Source organism: Larimichthys crocea, chromosome VIII, assembly GCF_000972845.2.
Source record: "Larimichthys crocea isolate SSNF chromosome VIII, L_crocea_2.0, whole genome shotgun sequence".
NCBI classification, from domain to species: domain Eukaryota; kingdom Metazoa; phylum Chordata; class Actinopteri; family Sciaenidae; genus Larimichthys; species Larimichthys crocea.
This window is the reverse complement of record NC_040018.1, coordinates 20,335,926-20,356,864: the sequence shown is the minus strand read 5'-3', so window position 1 is coordinate 20,356,864 and position 20,939 is coordinate 20,335,926. Positions and strand designations below refer to the sequence as shown.

The 20,939-nt window shown below is 39.4% G+C and overlaps 1 protein-coding gene across 2 annotated transcripts in view; it reads right to left on the bottom strand.

The window, feature by feature from the left end:
* Positions 1–20,939, bottom strand: part of unc13c (unc-13 homolog C (C. elegans)) — a 95,581-nt gene that overhangs the window by 33,088 nt on the left and 41,554 nt on the right. For both annotated transcript variants that reach the window (XM_019278897.2, XM_010731848.3), the window contains exons 15-19: positions 20,684–20,752; positions 12,006–12,095; positions 10,917–11,045; positions 5,524–5,657; positions 3,471–3,556 (exon numbers count right to left, since the gene is read on the bottom strand). In XM_019278897.2, coding sequence (XP_019134442.2) covers positions 3,471–3,556; positions 5,524–5,657; positions 10,917–11,045; positions 12,006–12,095; positions 20,684–20,752 — 508 coding nt within the window. The remainder of the gene's footprint in view (positions 1–3,470; positions 3,557–5,523; positions 5,658–10,916; positions 11,046–12,005; positions 12,096–20,683; positions 20,753–20,939) is intronic.

Sequence of the window (20,939 nt, the reverse complement as noted above, 5' to 3'; positions counted from 1 at the left end):
TTAGCTGTCAGACTCCTTTATTTAACTGCTAGCCTGTCTCCACCAAACCAAACCTAGAACTCCGACAGCCAGGACCAGCAAGAAATGAGCAATAATTCACAAAGTGCTCCTTTGAGGAACATGACAGTCATGTCCCCCTCCTGGCACGTGTCGCTGTGGGCGGCCAGTGATGTACTGACAAGAAGAGGCAAAGCAGGGGAAGAGGTTTTAGGCTCAAGGAGTGAGAAAGAGGGTATATGTGACTGAAGGGACTCATGATTTTTGTCTCCTTCTGTAACGCGGACACCCTCAGGCAAACACACTCACGCACACAACGTGCTGTGACAGCAGCAGTAACACCCTAGGTGGTCACATGCCACACACAGATCCACCATTCTCTGTCTCTTTATTGATATATTTATTATTATCTTCTATAAAATACTTGTTTCTAAAGATTCGTATTTTATTATAAAACTGTTAAGCAGAAACTCTGCAATCATTTAAAAAATCATAATCCCTTAGTACTGATTTGTTTGTTCACAAGAAGGTAGTGTTAAATCTTTGCTCCTAAAACTAGGATAGAAATACAAAGTGCTCCATTATGGTTACATTTGTTGTCATCTAAAAATAATCATAATAAACATCATTTGTATGCCTCTAATTGACTGCAGTGTGAATTTTTATGCTGATGACGCACTGTCCGTATTTATTTAAGATGAAAATGTGTCTCTTCAAAAAGCATTTTATACCCTTCCACATTATACACTGACAATATGCTATTCTCTGGTGGAAAAGCACCATCATATGTCCCAGATATGCTCATAGTGCTGCAGTAAAAACAACCCCATGTTATTTTTTTGTGTGATTTTTGAGAATGATTATGCATTATTCACATTCATAGTAAAGATGTTGCAGATAAAGCTCAGCTTTTAGTGTTTTCCAGCTCTGGCCTTGTTTGTGATAATAGCTAAGACAATAATTGCTGATTTTTAAAACCCATTTTTTAGCTTTAGCTTTTTCCTTTATTTCTGTCATCATCAGAACACTTTGGACTGTTTTAATTTCTCGAACCAGATTACTAAAATCCTCTGCACTTAGTTTACAGATGTCAGTGGATTGTTTGCCTCATCTGACCACACGGTACAACATACAGTATACTGTCACTGTTCTTTCAGTCAAAACAGAGACACAGCTGCAGAGAGTACTGCACGGCCAGATAATGAAACAAGGTGATAGATGAATCATTTCCATGCTTTTATTCTTTAGGAAAGAGGAAGGAGATCACGTAACAAGTAACAACATCTCATTTGTGACAGAAGGAAGTCTGAAAATCTGGAACTTTAACAAAACCCACCGATGTAAGATAGAGGCTACTGATAGTCTTGCAAGGTATCATATTTGTCTCAAGAATATTGCACACGTTAAAAACAGTTAGGATGAGTGATTTAACAAACTTCACTTCACATAATCCAGTCATCTTCTTGCTGCTTTATAGCTGCTCATAAGGCCTATCTCAGCAAAGAAATATACATCCGCCTGTGCGCACCTATGAATATACATGTCTCATTAAAATCTGATGGATGGCCACATTTATATGCATATAGTTCATATGCAATCTGTACCCCCAAAAGCAGATTACATTTAAAACCACCACATACCTCAGGATCTATAGAGCCTATATGCTTGCAATGTGCTTGTGTGTGCTACAGGTCTGCAGTATCTTCACTTGGCACCTGGTCGCCATAGCAACTCAAGATGGCTTAGCACAGAGAAATCAGTGGGTATGTACTGTGTAGATGAGGATAAATCACCAATAAGCGCCTTTGCTTTGCTTTCCTTCTCTGTTTTTTTTTCTTTTTCTCATAATCTAAAGAGCATTCACAGCCTTGGACCTCAATAGGCTTTCTCTACCTCTTCTCTCTACCTCCTCTATCATCATTTAAGCAGCAAAGATCTCAACCTCGACAGTATCTAGTTCAGCATAAAGAAGGTTAGCAGGTTCAACCTGGACCAGGAAAGATATGGTGTGAAATGAAATGTTGTAGTGCGGCTATCTTCTCCACCCAAATCAAATACAAACTCCTACACAGCGAACATGTATTTTGTCCAGACAGTCATTGATCACAGTCCATTAACTTCCTAAGCATTTCACCTTCCCATCATATATCTCAATAGCCTGGGGGTTTGATTCAGAAGCCCCCCTTTTAAAAAAACAACAACAACAAAAAAAAAAAAACAGCTAGCTCAATAACCTCCAGGAGGCATCTGCTGCCTCTTGGGAGGTCAGCTGGAGATAGAGGAGGATTGAATTCAAAATGATGTTAAAATGAGGCACATCTGTCTTCCTGCCAGCAGAGTAGATCTGCGATCACAAATCTCTTGTGAATGTTGCTGGAAAAACACTTCTTGCACTTACATTTACTATATAATACATGCTAAATATTGAAGATTACAAAACAGTAAATGTGAGTTATATTATGTAGAATATTTACTGTATTTGCTGTAATATAGCAATATACAGTTTGTCTAATGTAAGGATGTTAGGACATAGTAAGAATCTGGAAAATGATTATGCTGTACTATGAAATTATTATGGTAAAATTTAGGATTAAGATTTTCTTTTTTTACCCCTTTGTGGCTCAAGTGCTGAATTGTAAATCACTTCACAAAAAAAAAACAGCTTTAAATGATCCATAAATAATTAAAAAGTCTGACTGTCTATTCTTTAATTGGACACATACGTAGATACTACAGTACAGGAGCACACTGACTTAGATACATACCACACACACACACACCGCACAAACCTGAGCACCTCATCTGTTTTTGATTATGGCATTGATCAAAATCTCGATTAAAAGTTCCAGTTTCTCTATAATGATCAATAGATAGTGAAACTGCGGAAGTGTAATCGAGATAGGCAGTAGAGCTGACCACAGCCAAACACGTCCGATAAACAACACTGTGATACCAGCCAATAAACAGCACTCAGACACAAAGAGGTACAATGCTCAACACTTATTCCTGAGCAGTCACACAGGATGGAGAGAGCAACCAATTAGAACTAACTGCTAATTTAGTGTGTAGCTAAGAAGTAGTTACACATCAGTGGGAACTATTTGGATGTTGTTGTGCTGTAAAGTGCTATCCATAATTCTTCATCAGCACTCAATCAATTTAAATAATTTATCTTCATCCCTTTTTACACACATACCGACACACACAGACACACAGTTGTATTTCCATCACTTCAGAGGATATTACACTGACATGACATTCTGACTTATCTTAACTCTATATCTAACCATTTCTTAGCTGAATCCATCCTTACTCTAACCTTAAATCAAGTCTTCAACCTAAAATGTAATGATTTACATTATGCAGACTTTTTTCCCCCCAAAAGGAAGCGGAATGCACCACAACATACACATCTATGCACACCCACACACCATCAAGCAAAAGATAATTGTCTGTTCAGCAGCATTACTGACCTTCCATTGCATACTTCATGTCCTGGGCGAAGAGGTTCCACATGATCTCAGAGCTGATCTTGCCCACACTCAGCTCCTGCGGAAACCTGGTGGAATTGAAACGGATTCCAATCAGACTCATTTCCGTATAATGACACGCTCGACTGGGTGGCCTGATGGCTTGGCCCAGCCTCAATCTCTAACAGAGGACTTAACAGATGTGCAAAAAGACATGGTTGGTGAATCTCATAATCTAATAATGTCCCATCATTTCCAAACCTGGTTGAATAGGTGCGAAATGAAGATTCATGCACAGGATTTAAAGATGAGAAAAAAAAAACGGAAGAGGAAATGACACAGCAAAGAAGAGAGACGGGGTGGCAATCTGTTTGGTAAGTAATCTGCTCTTTGGAATGCCTATAGATTTTCATTCAAAGCTTGAATGTGAAATGTCAATGGTTTAATTATCCGTATCTTCAGACAGTGACGGGAGGACATTTATAGATGACGGGAGCCAAGGCCTGAGGAAGGTCAATTTATCTGGAAATGTTTTACTTTTGCAGGAGACCGCCCTGTTTCCAACAACAAACACATTTTGTCCGATGATTTCTATTGAAACAGTAATCATTTGCTCAGTCCGGACACTCCAGCAACACACACACACACACACACAGACTTTTCTCTTTTCTCTCCCAACCTTCAGCACATTCTTTTATGAAAGAACAAACACTGAGACTTGGAGGAGTGCTCCCACTGGCAACTGGAGAGAAGAAAAAAAAGAAAAAACCCCAGAAACAATTGCTCCCACTTTCATCTCTATCACTCTCACAATCTCTCTAGACCTCTGTTATTTTTCAGTCTCATCATGCACCGACATGCTGTACTGCAGGCGCGGCAGACAATAAAAACACTTCATGGCAAAAATGAGTGCAGATACGGTGCATCTATGGCTTACAGTCTTCTTCTATGAGGTGAAATAAATGATGTTATGTGGTTTACAATGAGCATGATGAGTATTTCTGGAAATAATTTCTAAACCTTTTTATCCTTTTAGATTTAAAAACAAATGCTGCATCCATTTTTTATAATTCCAATCATAAAATAAATTCCATCAGTTGGCTCAAAAATATTTCAGGCTAGATTCTCAAGTAAATATTCTCAGCACAGAGAAACGGTGCAACATTTTGTTTTCTCCTGGCAGCAGTACCCATTATTTAAAAGTAACAAGTCCATTCCTGGGTTTATCTTGAAAAAGCGGCAGAGTTGCTGTCACTCTGGAACTTGACTGGGGGAATATGGAGGGAATGAGCATAAATATTGCAAATCTATCATTAGACATTGTAGGAGAGGAAGCTCAGGGCATAAACAGAGTCCTAATAAGCGTTGTAAATCAGCAAGAGGAAGTAGAAAAGAAAAAAGGGGGAGGAAAATGTGAAAGGATATGTATGTATGCGCAAGACAAAAAGAAAAAACACGCTTAATCTTATTTCTCATAAAGCTCCATTCCATTTTCTTCAGGTGGTGTAATTTGTTTGATTGTATTAACCAGATCATCGTAAGGACACACATACACAACATCTTACACCTCTTGCAGCCCTCAACACTATCACAACAAAAAGTTCTCTATGTCTTTTTTCTTCAAACAAATCTTTCATCTGTTACATAATTCTGCGACACTATGTTCTCCTTTTATCTCACCATAATATGGTTCACAATACAAATAAAGCATTTTTTTTTCCTCATTTTTTTTTTTTTTACAAATAAAGCTGCCTCACAGCCCTCTTGTGCAAAACTGCACTGATTCATGTCTCAATCAGTAAATACATTTTTCAAATGATGGGTTTCACTCATTCTCAAAAAAAGAAATGAGAAAAAAAATCTCTCCTTCATTTGTGGGATGAGTAATAAAGTCAGAACTGGCCTTAATTAGGCTAAATAAATGAATAAGGTAAAAAAAATAATATACTAAATACTAAACAATGAAGTAAATATTTAATCAAATGGGTCATTTGATTAGATTAAAAATTAGCTTAATGGACAAAAAATATGTGTGGTATAATAAAGGAGTACATACTGGTTAATGACTGGGGTGTAAGCTGTCCGGTCTTCATCGATTACAGACACCATGAGAGTGATGAGTTTTGGCCAGAATTCCAGGTTCTTTATCGATGGACCCTGCTCCTCTCGTGAAATGTCCAGCTTACGGCTCTGCAGAGAAGGAAATCAGGATGGTGAAAGTCAGAAGACAGTTTGATTGTGTTGAGGAAGCCGTAGAGACAGGACAATAAGACAATTTGAATTCTGGGATTAGGACAAAATAATAAGACGCCTGGGATTGTAAAGATGGTTGTTGTACTCACTAGACTTCAATACATTTATATATTTCTGTATTACATGTCATAATATGTCATATGATCACAGCAGTTTCTGTTGTTGTCGCCAAATCAACCGTGACTGAAATCTTAAATAAAAGTGTTATTAATATGTGCAGTAATGTATTTGTGTAGATGTCAGTGTGCATCCAAGTCTGTTGCAGAAATCTCTGTGGCTGTCCTGGGGTGAAAGGTGTTGAATCTAAAACCTCTCACTGACTCTACCATCTGTTTCACCCCACACTGAGTGCACTGATCCCCACACTGATCTCCAGTCAGCAAGGACTGTCAGTCTTTCATTTTGCGATGAACAGGTTCCATAGAAAATGAGCAAGGCCACAAGCGCAGTGTGCAGATACTGGAACAAACTGACAGATCTGTATCATACATATCAGACATAATTAAATGCAAACATATATGTGCTTATGCACACTGACAAATATACTGTGGACTATACTATGGGGGACATATCCCCCCAAGAGGATGTAATACACATTCTCTCATTTTTGTATGTACAAGTAACTGACTGTTCGATGAATAGAAAATTGTGTTAAAAATGAAACATGTTCAAATCAGTTATTGAATAATTTAGTTTGAATTATTTAACAACCTTAAGCGTATTGACTTTGGTGCAGCACAAAGAGATGATGTTGTAGTGAGATCTGGGGAAATGGAAATCCAAAATGAGTCCATTAATAAAATACCGCCCTTAGAATCTAATCAATTCCTTTAATAATCAACCTGTACTTCTTGTTTTAAATATCTGGTGATGCAAGGGATGTAATGCTGCTACATGTCTTGCCGACTTTGCAGCCGGAGGAGCTACAGAATTTAATCTCAGGAACAAGAAACACAGACAGGGCTTACAGATGGCTGTGACAGTCGATCGTGTGAACTCAGGGTTCACTACTTCATTTGGGTCTGGGGATGTAAATGTTAAGTCTATCGCTGTCATGAAAACAGAGTCTACTACCGTCCATGGGAGGTTCACTCCCAGGCATCAAACTGATCATATGCTCATGAATTTCAAATTTGAATATTCACTTACATGCTATGCAGCAAAACATAAAAAATGCACAGGTTTTCAATATGGAGGCAACAGGGAGTCAGTCTGAGCTTTATATGTACAGAATATTAACTCAACGACTGTGTTGGCACTTCAATCAGCTGAATGCATATTAACCTGGGTTCACATGTACCCAATAGAGTCATCTACAGTATGAGATGGCTGAGATGTGAAGCATCGTTGGTCTGTGTGATAATAAATTAAGGCAAGCAGCACGAAAGACAGCTTTGCTTGGTCCATTAATCATAAAATTCAAAGTATTGAGAGGTTAACAAGTGATTACCAGTGAAAAGAAAATGAACAATGTATGAGTTTAGGCCTGCAATCAATTTATCCCATAACTCATAGTTTATAATATTCGAATAATGATGCTTATTTCAAAAAGTATGGCCTGGTATGAGAAGACTGGACCATCAGAGAGCGATATGCTACTACATGCAGCAAAGTAAATTTCGGTGAAGGCATGAATAATGAAACATATCTCTGCAGGAGGTGAGACAGCTATGCAAAACTTGTCTCTGCATGTACCATGTGTCTGTGTGTGCATGCATAGCTGTATGATTGTATGAAGGACACTGAAGGTTGTGTCATGCCTACTAAATACGATGCAGTATGCATCCTACTAAAACTAGTTTAGACTCCCTTTGCTCATCTGTATTCACCTCAAGCAGGTACAAACACATTGTTAAAGGTGATTAAGTAGCCTGCTGTCTTTTTACAGTTAACAACACACCCATGGGCTTCACTCTCAGCTGTACTAGGAGGTGAACACCGTGCTGAACTGAGAGTGCAGTGCAGTTCCACTACTTCCAGCAAATAGGGTGGCGGGGACACCAATATTCATAGCAGCCTATCACTTCTCTAGGGGGTAGTTATGTTTATTGTTTAGCACTTTTGGTCTCTGTGTGGGTTAAATCAGCATTAGGATACAACTGGCGCCTCATCAATTCTCACAATGTGACGTAAATTACAGAGTCTCTGACTGAAGGATGTTCTCAGAAAATGTGATCAAACTCCCGAGAGAAAATAGCTGTGGGCAGCACTGAAGCTGTTGCAATGCGTTTGAAGGCTTAGTGAAAGTAGGTTGCATTTGTGCACATTGTAGGTATGGACACACATTCTGAAAACAAACAGCGTCTTCTTCAAACACATTTAAATCGACCACTTGGGTATTGTTGGCAAATATGTGATAATGTCAGTGAGAGAGATACTTATCGAATCAATTTGAATTGCTTGCTCAGTAAGAAGTGGAGTGGTCTTGTAGCTCCTCTGCTGCTTTCCTGCACAGTGGATCACTGCCTGTGTATGTCTGTCAAAGATGGCCAACCTCTTCAAAAACCACATATCTTCTAATCATCTGTCTACTTATGCATTAATATCTGCATAATGCATGTGCATATATATGTATATTTCTTTCATAGATGCATGTGTATGTTAGCCTTTCTGGTCTGTGCACCTTATTTCTACTCCACATTCCTGAACCTGAAAGAAAATTATTGTTGTTTTTCATTTTGCCCTCTTTCCATTTCCATTTCCCCTTTGCTTTTCTTCTCAAAATCCTCCCTTTTCTGCCAGGACTTAAGGGACTGTTCAGCTAGATTCCTCCTGTCCCTCCTCCCCCTATTTGTTTTACGCCCCGGCAGAAGCAGAGAGCTTTGTTGTTACGTTATGCAAGATGTCTTGTTGTAACCGGGATATTTCACTGCCTGCCTGGCCACCGTGTCAGCTCTTGTGTCGCCGCACTTAGTCAATGTTAGCAACTTGAGAATTGGGGTCTGTAATATGTTGTGTCCGCTGAGTCAAAGGCTACCTAGTGCATGTGCAACATAATAATTTATAGTCACAGTGAGATTTGCTTTGGGGTGAAGCCTTTTTCTTCTGCCGTGAAGGAAACATTGATAGAGAAGCTGTCAATTGTGAAACTGTGGTGGACGAAGATGTAATTAGGAAAGTGTCTATCTCTCCAGTTTGGTAATTGCTTACAACCCCTCAGGCTGTTTAAACAAAGAAGCTTATTATTCAACGTTTGAGCGGATTGCGTCCATTATCTTAAAAGACATTATCTTGTGTGGCGTAGAGGCCATTCTCCATGGGAAGTAAACCGTAAAATAATCAGGCGGAGCTGCCTGTTGCACGGTTATTACTTGGGCTTGGCCAAAGCAAGTAAACTAGCACATGTAAATCTACTTTGGTTTGTGGAAGCAAACCATAACTGTGGACTGGGTAATGCTGTTTCTTGAAAGTGTAATTAAGTCTATGAGAACATGCCTGCAGCTGCTCAGGGCATGCTAGTGATACATTCTTACAAGAGGAGACAGTATGGCAAGATACTGCCATGGCAATTTCTGTATATTGTCCACACTGAGGCATTTTGTGCTCATACATTATCCATCTGGACATTTGAGGCAATACAACCCTAAACAGATGAGACGGTGTGGTTCACTCTCTCTTTCTTAGAAGGTTGAAGTCCTTCATGTAAAGTTTGCAATAGAAGCAGTATACATTTTTATTGTAAGGTAAATGTCAGTCATGATATAGAGGCTATTGATTTCCAGCCATGCTGGCTTGAATTTATATTTTCTGGTGTGGTTCCTCATCAATACAAAGCACACTAAAGCTGAAAGGGAAGGTGCAATATCAGGTTTATGACAGGATGAAGGTGATTCGTGATAAAGGCATGAGGTGAGAGGGGATGCCGGTTCTGGTTTTTACCTTAAAATTCTTACAAATGAATTAGGAGTTAGATAAGTTACAACTATATTCAATCCTATTGGCTTTTCATGGACTGATGGTAATTAAGGTGCTTCAGGTGTTTTCCTACATCAATTAAACAGCTTAATTTTTAAGATAATGATGCAAGTACTAAGTTCCTGAAGGCTTCACCTATCTAGTTAATGCCTATCTGCCAGACTAATTACCAGATGTTGAGTAGCGAGTTTGCAGATTAAATGTAATTGCATGAATAAGAAGAGCAGGTATGCTGTGAGTTACTCTCATTAAAGGTTAGCAGCTCTTACTCACACAGTGTTTATTCATCAGATCGAGATTTGAAAGTGTTACCAAAAAGCCTTTGCAATAATAATAAACACATCAGCTTAAATTTTATTAGTCTGCATTATCCTGTGAGCAATCCATAAATATGAACCCTTCTGTTAGAAATGCTCTTTATATAATATCATGTTGAGTGTTTGTTTACTCTTGATGGGCCAATAGTGGGCTGGGTTATGGTTAGGAAACAAAAGAACACTAAAGCTGAACTGGAGGCCAATATATTAAAACAGGGGCGAACAAATACATTTTTACAACCACTGTTTACATCAATATTCAGCTTTTCAACATTTGCTATATGATGTAGAAATGTCGATTGCTTCAGTCACAGACCAGTTTTTTAAAGTAGGCAAGGAGATGAGCGATAAGCACTCGGACAGGATTTAGCCCAACTAACAAAACACATCATTCTTCAAGACCGGACATCAGATGTAAAACTCTCAGAGCAGAGTGTGCCTTCCTGTTCTCTCTTCTTTAAAAAGAAATACAAGGCTCGTCTGATGAGTGGTGAGTTTAGGAAAAATCCAAAGGAACTTGACTTGACCGAACCCACAACCAAGCAAGTAGCCGTGCATAGGTGCCACAGCGACACTATCCTCACCTTATAACCCAGCACCTTCTTCATCTTTCTTGACACAAACAAATGCACGCACACCTACAGTACAGTAACTTTCTTGCTCAAAGTGTATTTGAGGCAAATCTTGTTTGTCTATGATTACACTGAACTAAATAAAGTCATACAGTGACACATTGCAGTGTGTCACATTAGTGTGTGCATCACTAAATCTGTGTGACGAATGCAGAGATCTCAACACGTGGCAGTTATTCACTTTGAGCATGGCATATAAGTGTGCTCTGTTATTAGTCAGCACCTGTCGGTTTGAGAATCTACATGTGAGCCTGTGCAGAAGCAGAGACCTGACTTTAACAAGCTGAAGTTTGATTAGTACTGACAGTCGAAAAGATCTGAAAGTTGTTTACCTGGTCGAGGAGTTGGTTGTATAGTTCATGACAGTTATCAAAAATGTATTTGTATGTGGAGTCCAGGCATGCTTTCACACAGTCCTTCACCACCATACTGGCTCTTGGTGGACTCTGGAGCTCTTGTACCTGCACACACACAAATACACACACGATTAAAATGTATGCTTTCAGGAGGGTGTTCTCATGGCTGTGAAGACTATATAAAATCATCCAAATCAATGACAGTAATTGTGTCTTAAATGGATTTCTATGTACAGAATCATGTATCAGGGGAGTGATAATGTGGTGATATCATATTACATTCCAAGATATCACTTCCTTGTGGAAAAAAGGGCAACCTTCTTACATGAATTATGTATATCATAATTGACAAGTGCCCAGACTGACATTTAGGTGTGTGCGCAGTATATCGTATGGTAACACTGTAGCTCCTGTGTGTGTATACAGAGCAAAGCTCAGCATGGGCATGGCACAGAGTGAAAGCTTTGAAAACCTAAAGTGACAGTTTTCATTCCTTTGCCCACAGCTGCCATCTTAGCTATGCCTCAGTGCTCCAGCACTACACCCCCCACTCGCGCCAAAAGACAGCTTGAATGGAGCCGAGCTTTTTATATAGCGGAAGAGAAGTCAAGACGAGGCATACTGTTGGGGGAGAGAGAGGAAGGGAGAGCGAACAAGACATAGCTGGAAGCATTTTAAACAAAGAGGCTTACTGTAGTTTGCAGGTCAACACACATTACACAAACACAACCCCATTGCATCAGCAACAATAAATCGTTTGTCTTTGAATGGTTTGTGGTGCAGGGAGGGGCAGGTTTTCAGAATTATGACTTTGAATTGATTTCACCTAAATGACACGTAGCTAAAATCAATGAGGGTTTATGTTTGTAATTGAATACTGGTTATGAATTACACATATGTTAGACATCTACAAAGGTTAGTCCGTGTGGTGCTCCATCATCATTTATTTGAACATTTATGTTTCTTTCAATTTGTCTTAAATTTGACAAACTCCCCGCCCTCTTTCTTTCAAATTGTACTTCACTCATACTGTACAACCTACACACACATATGCACACAAGCTACCTTCATCCTGAAGAAGGTGATGCTGGTCAGCAGATCAACAGTGGACTTTAGATCTTGGAGACGCTCTGGGTTTCCTGCTGGGAAATTATCCTGGATGAATATAGAGAGACAGAGACAGAGAGAGGACATCTTGTTGAAAGCAGCCTTTTAACACCACGACCGCCATCCCCCTCCAAACACCCACCACACCACATCGCTTAGGCCAAAACATTGAAATTGATTACAGAGCAACGCCCAGCAATCATAACGAAATGACTGTCTGTCTAATCGTTTAGTGGACAAGGGAGGTCTCTGTTGATGAAAACCTCTATTTCGGGGCCATGAAGTCATCAGGCAGTGCAGAACACCGTGACGGGGAGCATATAAAGCCCTGACAGCCCTGAGGAAAGGCATCACTGCCCCATACATTATCCTACTTCTCCTACTTTCTCAGTGCTCTAATAAAATGTTGCCTGTTTTCTATCCCTCCTCTACCTTGTCAATAAATGCACGACAGAGATTCAGGAAATAGAGCCAAATCTTCACAGCAGCCTGTCAGCTTGACAGCACAAGGTCTATCTAAGATCAAGGCCGATCAGCATTAGAAAAAAAACTCTGACATCGTTTGGACGTGAGCAGCGTAGAGGATTTCTTATTGGGTTGATAAATGATTCAAGATGGCTGTTTTGTTTTTTAAACAAGAAGCAAAAAACACAAAATGGACAGTTGAGTTTTTAAGAATAATTGTTGCACAACCTGGAAACAAACAAAAATATATATAGTTAGCCTTTTAATGCTTACAGACTGTTAGCACTCCACTGAGAGCTTACTAATTAGTAGGAACGGTCTAGTTTACTGTAGAGGTGAATGTGTAGTCCCCAATAAAGGTAAAGGTAAACAGCCTCCAGGTGAACAAGCTTGACACATATTCTGCATAAGCAAATCTGGACCAGTTATACTATATTTGGCTGCTGATGAAAAAAAAAGGAAAGAAAATGGAAAGTGGGTTTTTTTGCTTCAGACAAAATACAGCTGGCATGACTGCCATTTCTATGAAGTATATAGTTGTTGGAGTATTTCATAGTTTATTTCTAGATGAAATATTATATTTAGTTTAAATTTAAAACCTTCAATTACAGGCAAAGATGTTTTTGAAGCTACTGTACCACCACCCGTCTCATTCACAGCATTGGGTGCATCAGTCACTACCCTTTCTCTCTCTGCTGACAGGGATATTTCTCTTACAATAACCTCACATATATAATATGTAGCCTTCAGGAACAAGTGAAACAATCAGTCTATTTGAAACATGGATTCTATAGCTTCCACTGCAACCTTGAATGCTGTTGTATACCTTTTGAAAGCACTGTGCTGGAACAGATAAAACACAGAATGTTTTATCTTGTTTTCTATGTAGGAACTGCAACTGCAACTTTTATAGAGTGAATATAATTAAGACCGTGGTGTGATTTTGTTGCTAAAAAAGTAACTCTGAAAAAGAAAGACAGCTAATCCACTAAGGTTCCTGCATTCCTCAAGTAATGTCAACCTAATCTGTGCTTGCTTTTCCAATATGGGCATTAACACTTTTATCTAGAAGAGCAAAATCACCCATGAAGAGCTGAAATTGTACTGGAAAAACACTGTGCAAAATTCACTACTGCCGAACTGAATTTCAGTGATAGTGGGAGTCTGATCCACTGAGTCTACTTGGTTTGGAAATTAAATGTTTAATTCAAATTGTAAGCACAATAAAATCTTAAAACATGTCCCATATATATAAATGGAATAAACTTTACAGTGTGGTATTTTAGATCTGTTAATTAGTGGATTCTTTGACATCGAAAGGTAATCTAGCGGTGTAATTACAGTGATTTAAATCAAGTAAAGTCAAGAGCTCACTGACACTCATTATGGTTGCTGCAAATCAGGTAGGTGGGTTCCTCATAAAAACCAAATGTCTACATGCAAAATGTTATGATCTCAGATACCAATCTAATTTGATATTTCAAGCCTGTTTTGATTACAGGTGGAAAGGGGGCACAGAAGTGAATTAATTATTAACAACAATCTAGTTAACAATGAGTCATTTTGTCATTTGTTTCTGTGTAAGGCAAGAAGCCCCTGAAAGGAATTTATCTGTATTACAATCACAGCATCAGGCTGGAAACCAAGTATGGGATACTTAAATAGTTTAAAAACAGCATGAAATGGTAAACTCACTTTTGCTGACCAACATAGATAGATAGTGAATCCAGTGCTTTAGTTTACAAGTAGTGACAGTGGTGTAAAACCTTGTCTATAGCCCATAGCACACCAATCAAACATCTTCCAACAGGCAACTGCCTTATTCGAAAACTAGCTGCCCATGGCGCACAGAACAAACAAGACTAAACAAACAGCTGATTTAAAAGCTGACCTTAAAATGGAGGGTAAAGAGGATATCTACTGTAAAACACTCAAAATACTTAAAACAGCAAGGCATATTTAAACATATTTAATATTTATTTAAATTTAAATGAAGAAGACAACACTGGGGATTTTTTTTTATTTTTTATAGTGAGCTGGAAAATGGTCTGGTTTTCAGTGGAGTCACACCGGAGCAGTACTACAGGCTACTGAAAAAGATTACACAACTAAAAAAATATAAATAAAAACAGGGGGTTACAGTATGTACACTAAACACACCTTTCATATATACACACATTTTGAAATGCATGTGCCTTGTGGGCAATATAAGAACAAATACAGAGCTGGTCCAGTGAGTTTACCTCTAATACTGGGCATGTGTGAGCTGTGTTCATATGGATATGCGTACCATATGCTGACTGTTGGGGTAATTGTCCATTTGAAAGCATAGCAAACCGATCAAACTTCATCAAACACAAACAAACATAGATTAAATATTTTGAATCTAACCAAACATCTCCAAATAATTTCAAACAAAGAACAGACAGCCATGGCACACTGAACAGACATCTGTGTTTGTCTGTTTTTGTTGGAAAATGTTTGATTGGCATGCCATGGGCACTGCCTCTAACAGGCACTCTGTCTGCATAAGCAAAGATGAAATGAGAAACTTCAACTTCATCAGTGGAAAAACAAAAGGGAGAAGAAACAGATTTATTGCCCAGAAGCAGGCATGCATACTAAAAAAGCAAAGCATCCATCTCTGAGCCAAAAGTAGAGACAACATCAGCACCGCCTTCCAAAGATGACAGAAAGTCCATTATGAGATGGGACGAAGAGAGTGATGCTGATGAGCTTTTAGTTCTTTGTCTTTGTTCTAGTCTACATTGAATATTATGTTGGGCCAGTGCCTACACTGAGTGCACAACGCCAAAGCAGTGACTACTTATTATCAAACAAGGTCAGCGCATTCCTCTACACAGTATATGCTGGATAAAGTACAGTATATACCCAATATACAATGGGTTGATGGTTAAAATCTGAATAGATGATGTTTTTATTTCCTTTGCAGATGACAGAGGCAGCCTAATGGCAAAAACAAGTTGCTGGTCAAATACTGGGGCAACAAGTGGAGCGAGTGCAAGTAATGATGTGGAAAAAGAGATGAAAAACAGTCATGCACTGACAGGCACCGGACCTCAAACTGCCACAGGAACACTGCACTTGTCACCCTGAACTCTGGCCATCCTGAGTGAAGGCATATGGCACAGGCTGTGTCTGTGTGTGCAGGATTGTGTGTCTATTGAAGTTTTATGGTATAAATGACAGTTAATGGGTATATGTTGTGTTAAAAAAAGGGGGTTCTCTTAAAGTCCGTTCAAAGCTGTTTAACTATCTCTGCTGTTCCACCGTTCTAGATTTAATGCAACGTCATGTAACAGAAAATTTTACATATTTTTGACTTGAGTTTTGTGTCCTTTGAATACATTTTTTCTCTATCAGAGTTGACACAGGGGTTTCTTATCTTTTGCACTCTGAAAGGTGATAATAGTTTGTCTCTTGTGCTTGGCTTTTTACACTGTCATAGATTAAAACAGCTAGCACTGGATTATAAAGTTTTTGCTTTGCAAAAAAACAAGATTACCCAAATTATTTGCAACGATGCAAATACAGCTTTATCCTGTAAACATCCTCTTGCTCCAGAAACTAGAAAATGTCACTTTCCTACCATGTGAGGATGATAGAGGCCGGGTGTGTGCTTAGTAGTGCCATAGTGTGTGAGCGTGACATGTATATCTCTCTGATCCTATAGCAGCGTTGTGGTTATTACTGTATCTTAAAAGTGTAATGTTTTGTAAATGTGATGCTTCATCAGCTTCATCCAACAGCTCAATGTTACTGAAAATGACACACTCGTGCTGTGGAGAGCTACAAGTACAGTATGGAACAACTTTTCGATGGTCATTGTTGTTTTTTACTGCAGAAGGTAACAGGAACTACTGCACGGTATAAAGCAACAAACAGCTATTTAAATTACAGTAAGTAACCTTTTCTCTAAAGGTCCACTGCACATAGTTCTATTTTAGGAGAATAACACACAACTCCCAGGGGTGCTTACTGAACAAACAGCACTTTATATCAAACTGTCCAAACTATACCAACAGCCCAAATCCCTTGCAACATGCTCCGAACACTGAGATTTTATGTCTGACCCAGAGAAACCTGTAAATCCCAGCTGGGACAGACTAGCTATACAAGGTGCCAACGCTTATCAGGCCTGTTAGAATAAAGTTTAAAGAGAAGAAACGCATATGTAGCAAAATGCAGAGTGGCAGCTGCACCTCGGGTACCTCTCTGCTGATTCAAGCCCTCCGTTTTACAAAAGCAAATTCAATCTATCTCAGAATATCATTATAGGGAAATCCATACGGTGAACGGGTAGAGTAGCTAGAACTGAATCTTATTACTGTCCAACAGTGGCAGGCTGGCTCTGTGGGACCGACTGAGAAAGTGAGAGAATGAAAGAAGGAGTATGAGCTGCCCGTGTGTGTGTGTGTGTGTGTGTGTGCGTGTGTGTGTGTGTGTGTGTGAGTGTGAGTGCGTGAACCACTGGTCTGTGGCAGGCTTGACAAGAGAGCAGCAGGGCAATGCTGGCAGGTGAAGCCAATGTGATATTCTGTGACTGCTCTCTGTGAACGTGTCATCATCAGACAGCCAGGCCATCTGAAAATAAAAGAGGCCATCTCTCCGTTACTCTACACCACTCTCCCCTTTTCTCTATCACACACCCACCATGCCTCCTTTTATCTTTCATCTGTTTCTCCTCTCTTTCCAACCCCACTTCTCTATCCCTCCACCCCTCTTCCTCTTTGGCCAATTCCCATCTCCTCCAACTCACTCTCTCTCTCTCTCTCTGCTTGTTTTACCCACATCACTTTTTTCCAAATCCTCTTTATCGCTCCCTCACTATTTGAAACTTCATTCTCTGTCTCCCTCAAGTCCTCTCTCTTCCTCTCTCTGGCTTGCTATCTACTTGCTGTCCTTCTCTCATCTTCTTTTTTTTCTCTCTTTGTAGGCAGACAGCAGGGTCTACTGCTATCAAGGTGTGTCTTTGTAATCACATGAGGCTTCACACAGCGAACCGTGGCAAAGAACAGGGGAACTAAAGCAATCACCCACTCAACGACACATTGCCTTTTGTGTCGCATTAAAGGTGAGAGGGTCATCTTTCAGTTACAGTTCACTGTGTCCTGCCACCATCTGGGGGAGAAGTGTGTGTGTGTGTGTGTGTGTGTGTGTGTGTGTGTGTGTGTGGCTTCTCAGGTGCACCTGGATGTGAGCACATGTGTGTGTACACGATCAGGAAAATGAGTGTGTGGCTGTGGTGTGTGGTGTCTAACAGGACTTGCTCTCCTGGGATTGTTCTGGAAGATTGCGTACTGTGTGTCAGGATTTCAATCTGCCTGAGCTGAACAGAGCAGCACCTTTAGTGGCCTGTGAGTAGAAGATCTTTGGCAATTAGAGATGAATTCCTGAGTCCAGTTTCTTCATTTCATCTTTTTTTGGGCTGTTCAATATGATATAATTTGCACCTCATCATATCTTTTGGTGTAGGATAACAAAGTTTTTGATTGTTCTTTTAAATTAAGTCATTATTCATTAGAAGTAACAATACAGTATGCAAAAAACAAACATTTATATTTTTGTTCATTTTAATTGTAGATTTATTTTAATTTAACATAGTAGTAGTTAGTATATTATTTTCACCAAGGAATTTATGTTTTTGATGCCATTTATTTATTTGTCGGTGGAATGTATTCGTGCGTTCGGTGGAAGTGGGCTGCAGGGGCTTTGTAGCCAGTTCAACCTTCAGGCTACTAAAAGAGGTTGGAAGACCAGCACGGAGCTCGCAACTGCTGTGGAAAGAAGCAGCCACTGGCTGTGGTTGAAGCAGAAGGAGACAATATGGACTGCCAAGTGACCTCATGGAGCCTCCAGCGCAACACACACCCAGGTCTGATCAGCCTGTGGTGGGCCAACCTTGGGTGAGGGTGTATTGTGATAAAAGGCCGAAACACCTAATTAGGCCAGGGTGCACAACTGATGATGTGTCATACTGGAGGCACCAGGCGGTCTTCCCACCAAACCAGACCCCAACCCAAGAGGACATCTCCATCAATAGAGTTGTGCTGATTTATCAAGGGATCGTAACATCTAGTCCTAGTAAACATACTGTCTGTCAGCAGGATTAAGGAAAACCTACAGGTCTTTTCAGAGTCCATTAAATATTTGGAGCAGATACACAAATAATTTTTCATTTTTGTTAACTTTGCACAGGTTAATTGTAATACAGACATATATAGTGCTTGCTCTTACAGATTAGGATATCATAGAAAACTGCACTATTAGCCTTGCCCTTGGAGGACCGCACTCTCCTTTTCTCTTCTAGTTTCAAATGTGTACACAAATGAGCAGGAACAGTATATCTATCAAATGAACAACAAGAAAAAGTTCAAAACAACCTGTCATGAAAGACATGCTAAATGGCAGAGCTTTGCATACACAGACAGCATGTAGCCTACTGAGGCATCAAATGACTGACAGACCCGGTATAGATGTAACAACTCAACCAGAAAATTCTCTATATACAACAGTGCAGTGAAGCCCGCTAACCCATGTCATCAGCTGCTCATTTTTCAGTTACAATCACAGAAGATATGAAGAATGAAGTTACATCATACAACAAATAGACCTTGTGTGATTGCCTCAGTGGGAGAATAAGTCATTTCACTGGTTTTACATATAAAATATATTTCCGCAGCATGTGGGGGTAGACAGAATGTTACAAACACATGATGTCCAATTTAATACTAAGACCTCAAAAATGACCTCAGATTTGACAACTCTTGTCTAACATAGTATCAACAAGTTTGCCATACAGTGAAAAAAGAAAAGGTCAACCCCAATGATTATATATATTTATCAGCTACAGGGCTCTTGCCTCATTGCAGCAGGGGCCTATAACTGTTGCTCCCTCTCTCCACTGCCCTTAGTGCACCACCTTGGTTTTTGCTGCAGTATATTCAGTTAGGTAGCTCGCAGTTAATGACGACGGTTCTGACACCGAATGCTACAGCTTAGTCACAAAAACATGATTGTGTTTATAATGTAGTGCACTCTCTGGGCTGTAGCTGTTAGAAATTCTTTTGAAACAATATGTTCTTAGTTTTTATATTAAATAAAACATTAAATCAATCCATAGATGTTATGAACCACAGATAGAAACATGGGAGTACATGGTCAAGTTTACAGATGTTTACAAGGCGTCCAATGTACTAAATCCATAAACCATCATGGTAAACAAAGTGCTGGACAATCATGACATGGTCTATTTATTAGACTATGAGGAGCACTATTTCTTGAGATGCTGATGGACCCCTTGACACCTTAGGCTGATTATCGATATTTGTGTGCCTGGCTACCCCACTGGCAAAACGGCAAAAGCATTTCATATTCATCCTTTTTCATCCTCATTCATTTAATTAGAAATGAAATGCGTCAGTCATTTTTGTTTTTGTTGGAACAACAATGCATGATATGAGATCACTCTTTGTTTATATGGATTGATCTATAATCTGATTTTCCAAATCACACTTTACACAAAGTTATCACAGCTGAAAACCATAAATATATAAACTATATGTTTATGTTAATACTATGGGAACATGAATGTGGCTCATGTGACATTATCAAATGTCATTCTTGCTATGACACCATCACATTCAGAATGACATTTACCTTATCTTAATCCCGTTTCATTAGTGTGAATCCTGTGTGATTACAGTCTGGTTCAAAAGGGGCGATCAGGCCTAAAAAACTGAACTGTCTCCAAGAAAGAAGAGGATCAGTCAATAACCACATTTGGAGGGCAACAGACACGCATTTGGCATTAACATCGAAATGCAAATGGATCGCTGCTCTGAGCCAGATATAGTAAGCACACAGTGTACTGTAAACAGAGTTGAATCAACCTTGAAATCTATTTCAAATCAACCAGGTGGCAACAGTCCTGTCAAGCTTGCAGTCAGTTTTAAATGATGTAAATACCAAACAGAGCATATTAAATGGCAAACTGCACTGTCAAAGAGAGGGAAACTGCCCCTGCACTGTATAAAACAGAGCAACAATGTCCAGTGGAAATGTAGTCCATCTATATGATGTTAATGTGGAATGATCTTTCTTTTTAAGTGGTTTTAACAACACACCACTTGCAAAAAGTTCATACATACCCGATATTTCGAGAGGTCGATCCTCAGTGAGTTATGCAGCTGGTCCAGTAATTTGACAAATTTCTCCCTCTGTCAGGATGAGAATTTCATAATTCAATCCAAAGTGTCACCACACCCAAAGCATTGTGTCTAGAAATTTACAACACTGCGTGGTTGGTAGCATTGCTATGCCGGCAGTGACTCATTTTTACTTCCTGGAACAAAATTTAATGGTTTAGCTCTATTGCCAGACTCGGCTTCCTGCCTGAAAATATTA